Source organism: Rhinichthys klamathensis, unplaced genomic scaffold (assembly GCF_029890125.1).
Source record: "Rhinichthys klamathensis goyatoka isolate OS25496 unplaced genomic scaffold, OSU_Roscu_1.1 h1tg000298l_1, whole genome shotgun sequence".
NCBI lineage: Eukaryota > Metazoa > Chordata > Actinopteri > Cypriniformes > Leuciscidae > Rhinichthys > Rhinichthys klamathensis.
The window spans coordinates 988,777-996,943 of record NW_026606817.1 but is presented as its reverse complement, the minus strand read 5'-3'; the positions used below and the strand labels follow the sequence as shown (position 1 = coordinate 996,943).

The 8,167-nt window shown below is 34.8% G+C and overlaps 1 protein-coding gene across 1 annotated transcript; it reads right to left on the bottom strand.

Annotated features, from left to right (window-relative positions):
- Positions 1-958: 958 nt before the first annotated feature.
- On the bottom strand, positions 959-4,156 carry LOC130103846 (otoraplin-like). Its single transcript, XM_056270171.1, has 4 exons — positions 3,975-4,156; positions 1,540-1,679; positions 1,252-1,362; positions 959-1,162 (listed from the first exon to the last, which is right to left on the bottom strand). Exons 1-4 carry the CDS (start codon positions 4,102-4,104, stop codon positions 1,139-1,141), a joined length of 405 nt encoding a protein of 134 aa, XP_056126146.1. The 5' UTR covers positions 4,105-4,156; the 3' UTR covers positions 959-1,138.
- Positions 4,157-8,167: the final 4,011 nt, after the last annotated feature.

The window sequence follows — 8,167 nt, the reverse complement described above, 5'->3', positions numbered from 1 at the left end:
TAGGTGCAACTTTTAAATTCTACAAGAGTTGCTGCCTAATGCCATTTAGTCACATCGCTCATTTAATAATCTGCTTAAAATAATCAAATACATTCTGATTATTTAAAAAAAAATATATATATATATATATATATATATATATATATATATTAAAAACCACAACTCATTCAACTAATCCTTAAAAGCCTATACTGAATTTCAAGCACAGATAATTAAAGGTCCACTAAAGGCTTCATTCTTTAGTTCAGATGCAAAGTAAAATATTTAGATAAAATGCGCAAAGAAAATCTTACTTTATTAGTCTCTACACTGAAACAACCAGAATATCCATAGATGTCCTCGTCACTTTAATTTCACCAGCAAATATCTTGCAATCTGCATTCTGCAAGTTTGCATAATGTTATGTAATGCTTTAACAGTTTAAGGGCTGGGAATTATGACGATATTTCAATGATATAAGTAATCATCCAGATTTAGATCAACCTATATTGTATAATTTATAGTGTTGTCTAGCAGATAATGCATTCACAGGTTCCTCAAATCCACTCGGGCCAAATCAACAAAATCAGGCCAACACTATTCCATCACACTCAATAATCAAAATAATGAACTTTTAAAATAGAATAAAACATTTTTGTAAAGAATATAATTTTTTTCTTATGCCAAGCTGTAAAATATTTTACTGGGTAGAAATAACGTAAAAATATGTTTAAATATCCCTCTCTTTAATCCTTATCATGCTCCTTTGCCGCCATCTGCTGGTGACTGTGGTAAATCAAGTCTTTTATTTTTTAAACAAAAGTGTTTTCTATCAAATGTTGGAGAAACGTTCGGTTTTACAACTGGGGACAATCTCAGAAGGACGAACAAATAACGTTTTTGGTCATCACATTAAAAATAACATTTGAATTGCTGCGCAAATGTTGCGTGTGAATGTTAATGTGTGTTTTATTCTTCATTGCAATCAATAAAACTGGTTTACTGGCAAATTCATAATTAGTCATTTATAATTATTTAGTTTTAGAAAAAGTAGGAGTGGCTGTAGGTTCAAATACGTTTTGGATACACTCTAACTAGAGCTGGTGGGCCTTAGAAATGTTGTTGTGGATATTAATATTCATAAAAGGATTGAGAGTCTTTAAGCGCAGAAGAAGTCCATGTCCTACAGAGAGAGAATATAATGCATTATCAGAATACAAAGTAGCCTATAATGTGAACTTTATTTATAAGGTCAGTGGATTATTTACTCACAGTCGTTGGGATCTCGACAGTGTTCTTCTGAAAAACGCGTGTCTCGTTGATGTAGTTACTGGGGAAATATCCCACAATCCCCATCTGGTGAACATAGCGCTCCCCGTACACCTGCGGACGCAGACCCGCATGAGTGATGCGTCTCAGATCAGCGGAGGTACACGAGATGAGCATGAGTGTGTGAGATGAGCATGAGTGTGTGAGATGAGCATGAGTGTGTGAGATGAGCATGAGTGTGTGAGATGAGCATGAGTGTGTGAGATGAGCGTGAGTGTGTGTGAGACGCACACTTCCAGACCAGAAGACCCCGGCTCCCTCGACGGGCTTGAGTTTGGAGAACACGTAGATCTGCTGGCCTCTCCTCAGGTTTATGAATCTGCAGTCTGGAGCCACGTAGTCCTCAAGAGCTCGAGCCTCTGAGAGAACATCTGAGGCAAACATGCACTGAACAGGGACAGCTTAGGGCTATAACACCTTTTATTATGGGCTATAAAACTACAGAATATTTCCACCATTATTGACCATATGCACAGAACTTATGACCGAACACACGATCTCATGAAAGTGCGTATCTATAGCACGAGTTTTTTTATTTATCGTGCCAAAATACGCCAAAAATAGTTTTTGCTACAAATGATACGAACAAACCCCACAGAACTTAAATATTAAAAGGCAGATGGAAAAACTTCCGGTGAAATATCACTCGTTTATGTGTCGTTATCTTTGCTTTAATGCTTTAACATCATTAATCGTGTAATACCGTAGTTTATAATCAGAATAGACACTTAAACATTCAGGCCTAGTATGAATTTAGTTATTCAATTGTAAGACAGCAAAATTCAATTCGACCATCAGTTTTTACACGTTCATGTGGGGAAAAAAGCGTCAACACTGTAAATGAAAGATTTATTGTGCGCTTTAGTTTTCTCTCGTGTTTTCCGCAGTCCGTGAGCTCGTGTCGAGCCCTTTCACTTTTATTCATGCCCAGGATATCAATTCTTGATATCAACAATGACATCATCACTCACAGAAATATGAATTCTTCACAATTAAAATCAACAATTGAATTTCAACCAGTAAAAACTATCGGTAACGCTTTAGATTACAGCCCGGAAAGTAATTAAAGCGATTTTACAGTGTAATGTTCGGTAATTATAGTGTAGCCTACCTATAACGTACTTACAATATAAGTATAAGGGAACAATATTTTAAGTTTGGAGAATAAAGGTGTAACAACCAGGAGAATTAAACAATTATTTATACTGTAAGTATTATAGAACTAAGGGGTACTTATTCTACTATTATGATATAACAATCTTACATTTGGGAGCAATTTAGCCAGAACATACCTTTTTGAAATAATGGTGAACCAGTACATGTATAGGCTTTAAAAAATTACAGGGTACATATCTATGCATTTATAAAATAATCTTTTTAACAAAAGTGCACGGAAAACGAAAACTTTTGCAACTTTTGCTTAAATATTGGGCAAAGATACTCTTGTTTCATGTAGTTACAGCGTAACAGTAAAAATGCATACACACAATCTTACATCACTGACTCGGAAACCTTTATTTATTATACAAGCACCACTTACCCTGTAATCACATGAAACCAGATTTATTTCCCAGTATATTTAAAAAAAAAAATTGCAATAGTCTTAGCTTTTCTTGCCTTGAAACATGTTAGCCCAAACTTAAACATCTGCACTTTTGCTATAAACAATATATATATATATATATATATATATATATATATATATATATATATTATAAATGCATAAATATGTACCCTGTCATTTTTAAAAAGCCTATACAGTATGTATTGCCTTACAAAATTATTACAAAAAGGTACGCGGTGTATGTTCTCGCTAAATTGCTCCCAAATGTAAGATTGTTGTATCATAATAGTAGAATAAGTTCCCCTTAGTTCTATAATACTTACAGTATAAATATTTTTTTATTTCTCCTGGTTGTTACCCCTTTATTCCCCAAACTTTACATATTGTTCCCTTATACTTACATGCAAGTATATAGGTACACAATAATTACAGAAAGTTACGCTGTAAATTCCTCTTGATTACACAGTACTTTCCGGGCTGTAATCTAAAGCGTTACCAAACTATCATTTCAGAACTGGTCACTGAAAGGTTCTTTGGGGAAACAAAAGGTTCTTCTGTGGCATTGCTGTGAGAAAACGCTTTTTTGAACCTTTATTTTGAAGAGTTTTGCCCAGGAGAGAAAGTTAGTTTGAAACATGTTGACTGACTCTGGGGCATGTTGTCACAATACCTGCCATAGCACAGCAAAATATGAGCTTTTAAAACTAACCAGAAACTGAAATGGTTTTAGACAACATTAATTAACACCTGAATGTTGACTTCAAATACAAATTATTGAAATTATAAATACATTTCAGTAACATTTTACAATACGGTTTGTTAGTTAATGTTAGTTAACCTACAATAGTTAACATTAACTAATAATGAACCACACGTATGCATTTATTAATCTTTGTTAATTTCAACATTGACTAATACTTTATTAAAATCTTGTTAACATTAATGCACTGTGAACTAATGAACAGCTGTATTTTTATTAATTAACGTTAACAAAGATTAACAAATACAGTAACAAATGTGGTTATTTCATGTTAGTTACATTAACTAATGAACCTTAATGTAAAGTGTTACCCACATATCTTCTCCATAGTGTTTTACTCACATGAACAGTGTTTGTCTGCACAGATCTTGCGGTCTGCCAGTTTCTCCACGAGAGCAGTGTGTGTGTGTGTCGTGATACACCCGAGTCCCACACAGATGCAGAGGAACATCAGGCCGTGGTGTGTGTCCATCTTCAGAAACCCAGAGACTCGTACAGGAGAAATCTCTTCTCACACACACATTCCTCAGTGTTTAGCTGAGAGACTCACACACGCATTCCTCAGTGTTAAGCAGAACTGAGACACTCGGCCAATCAGAGAGAGTCCACACACACACACACACACACATTCCTGCCGCTGGGAAAACCTGCGCGTCACACAGATCAACACGCCACCTCACAATCAGACCAGTGTTATAGGATTATTTTGTAATAACTCATTATTAAACAGTCAAACCAAAATGTAATCTTGCTTCCCGAGTCACACACACCAGATCAACACTATAGTAGAGCACTTTATAATAACTTCTCATTCATTTCTACAGTCAAGCCTAAATGTATTCAGACACCTTCAACATTTCTCACATTATCACAGTTATTCGCTATAGTTTAGAAAATGGTAATAAAACATGAGCAGAACTCAGAGTTCTCAGATCAGTGGATATTTGACTGGTTTTGTCTGTCCTTCTGTTAGACTCTCACACATGAATTATGTTGAATATCTGTCAGCTGTTAAATTTAACTCCACAATTAGATAATACCAGTTTAGCTCAACCAGTGACCAAGCAATGCTTCATGTTGTTCAGTGTGTGTGTAAAAAGAGCATTAGCAGTTACAGAAAACACACTTCAGCAAAACATGATCAGCTCAAAGTGGAGGAATCATTTTTGCTCCCAAATGTGTATAAATGTCACTGGTAGTCTCTGAATGAAGAATATTTTGGGTATAATATGTCACAGTTTACTGTATTCTGCTCTCCTCACTTACATAAATGATCAATAGTGTCCTGCACACACTAGTGAAAAATATCAAATATTATATCTGGTGTCTGACTCATTTTTGGTTTGACTGTATATTATTTTGAAAGTTGAAGTCTTTCTTATACAAGTCAGACAAAACATGACATAAGGTTATAGTTGCACACACACACACACACACACACATACACACACATGGGCAGTGTTTCACATCAGGTGAGGATGGCATGGTCGATTCTGCTTGTTGTTTAGACAAATCTGAATGATGTTCAGGTTTAACTTTAGAGTTAACATGAAGGAATAGAAGTAAGGGGAACAGACAGTCTTGATGATGGGTTGGTTTTCTCTTCCTGTATTTTCATGTGTTGAAGCCCGTTGAAGCGTCTGTGAATCCATTTAACTTTTTCTGTTCATACATCGCGGTATGGAAATATAACCATGCCGATTTTAGTAGGCAGGACTTATTGACATATTAGAGTGATAAAGAAGCTTTAGTGATAAAGAAGCTTTAGTGATAAAGAGCGGGACGTGCTTGATGTTAAAAAGAGTTATTAAAAGCGCAATATGCCGTGAAATTGAACAGTATTGGCACACTGACAGGTAGATTTCTGTGAGCGGGTCCAATACACACAGAAATATGTCCAAATCGAGGTATTCCTGTAAACACAGTGGGTTTATGTCTCGGGTGGAAGTAAACAGGAGATCGAGTCAGTGCGTCAGCTCTTAAAGTGACAGACACCTAAAATACTGCCGTCTGTCAAGTGTCACCAGTGGGCACAAAGCCATTACATCTTTAAAACAGTAATATCCTATACTAAACCTAAACTAATCTTGACAAACTATATATCATTTGAAAGCTTTTCAAAATAAATTACAGAAGAGCCGTAATTTATCAATTTGCAACAAGAATATTTTCGTACTCCTAAGGCGTGTTCAGACCTTTATTTTGAAATAGCGATGAACATGAAAAATCATGAAAGAAGGGTAGAAACCTCAGTTTGTTTTCATGCCAAGAGTTCAAAAGATAGCATCCATTCAATAATTTTAGAAATGAAAATGTTTTAAATATAAAGAAAAATATAATAGATTCACCATTTGTGATGTGGCAGCGCTATAACGCACATGCGTGTTATTTTTAGAGGTTGAATTCATATCAAAATCTGCCAAACTTCTCATACTACTTCTGAATAGGATGTCTACTTCATAAATTGTATGAAAATTGTGGAAATAATGGTTCAGATCACTCAATCAAAACACACATGGAGATGGCGGCCCTTGATATGGGCAGTGATGGAGTCTGGCAGTCCTCTAGTGGAAGCGTTCGGTACTGCGCACACACACACACACACACACACACACACACACACACACACACACACACACACTGAAAGCTCATTTACTGAGATATCAAACTAAAATTTGAAACACAACTTGTTCAGATTTTTGGCTTGGTTTTTTGCAGCTTTAGAGTCGCCCAGGTTTTGAAAAAAATATATTTTATATAAAATATGAATAATTAAATTTTTTGACATTGTACATTTTCATAAACTAAAACTTCTATAACTTTTCTGTTTCACTTTCTTAATTTATTTCACTTCTACAAAAACACTTAAAGGGTTAATGTTCACCTAACCACAGCAGAGAGAGAGAGAGAACACCACTCACGGCTCGTCACTGTTGTCTTTAATAAATATCAGTGTTGTGTATTTTAAAAAGAACAGCACTCTTTATTTCATTTGCATCTTTGTTCTATTGTATTTATTTTTCCTATTGCTTGTCATTTGTTTCTTTGTTCTTATTGTATTACTGACTGTTTACTTCACTGAATGGCCAACTTCACATGTGTTTTGTGCATTTTCAAAATACCAAATCCTGCATTTATGTTTTATAATTTGCTTACGTTTTATCATTAATCATTTATATCATTTGAAATGTAAGTTTAATGATTTTCTTTTATTAATCTTTATGCCTCAAATGTCCTCAGGGTGAAATTCTGCCAGTTCTGATAGACGGCCGATAGATGATGCTCTACTGTCTCAGAATAAAGTGGGGAACGCGTGTAATGAACATCTGGCAGTGTTCGGGCTAACACCTCCGAGTGTGAACACATAAACACTAGATATGTGTGTGTCTTGTGTGTATGAAAAGAGGAATTTAGCTCTGTTCCCATAAGCAACTGTATAATATTTCTATAATAATATAATATTTATAATAACATGTACAGGCCAGTCTCACCTCGGGCTCAGACTGATCCTTCTTTTCAAAGAGAGATCTCTCAAACAACTTATTTTTACTTAGAAATATTAAAAGTGATTTTAACTGTTTTTTATATGTTTCTTTATTAAACTTTTAATCCTGATTATGGATGAATTAATTTTACTCTTCATTTATTATCTGATTCTCTGCTGAGGCATTTTGTATTTGTAATATTTTCTCACACTGGAAAACAAAAGTCAAGAGTGTAACTAAAAGTGGCACAACACTTTGTAATAACTTTTACAAACACGTCATTAACATAATGCTTCAGATACCAAAATTGAATTCATAAATGAAAGTTTCATAACACTGTTTGTGTACATTCACTATACGTTACAGAAATAGCCTACACTTTTATTTCTGTCGACCAGCAAAATGATTATATTTAACTGGATAGATGCTTGATAACTGACGACAACAACAACAACAACTTGTGGAATCAGCCAATCATATTCGAGGACTTACACTGTATAACTCATCATCATCTTGTAGAAAACGTGTGGAATATGTTATAATAATATTTAATAAAAGCCAAACAACCCCCAAAAATGTTTAGGTGCAAATATGTAGCTTATTGCTTGGGGGGGGGAACACAAACTAAACAAAAAACAGAGAATACGAGATGTTTATTCCTCTAATACTGGCGCTGTTTCACCGATCACTTCATTTAATTCACGCAGTTTCTGAACTCAACCTTTATTAACGAAATATCCGCTTTCAGAAAGCACTAGCAGAATAAAGAAATTGTATCAAAATATCTTCCGTCTTGTGAATTAAAAGCCAAATGCCCCTGGAGAAAAGGTTTTGATCCTTTTATCGACTCTATGCGTGTTATTAGACTAATCATTGTTTTTTTTAACAAAGCTGACGCAAACGCAGTGCAATATTTCGTTTCACTTGTTATTCGTGTAAAGTTACATATCGATTGCAGCATTTGAATATTCATCACTTCCTTCTTCAGAATCACTTCTGGTGTTCTCACAGGATCTATTCTTTTCTATTCTATTCCATTCAAATTGACTC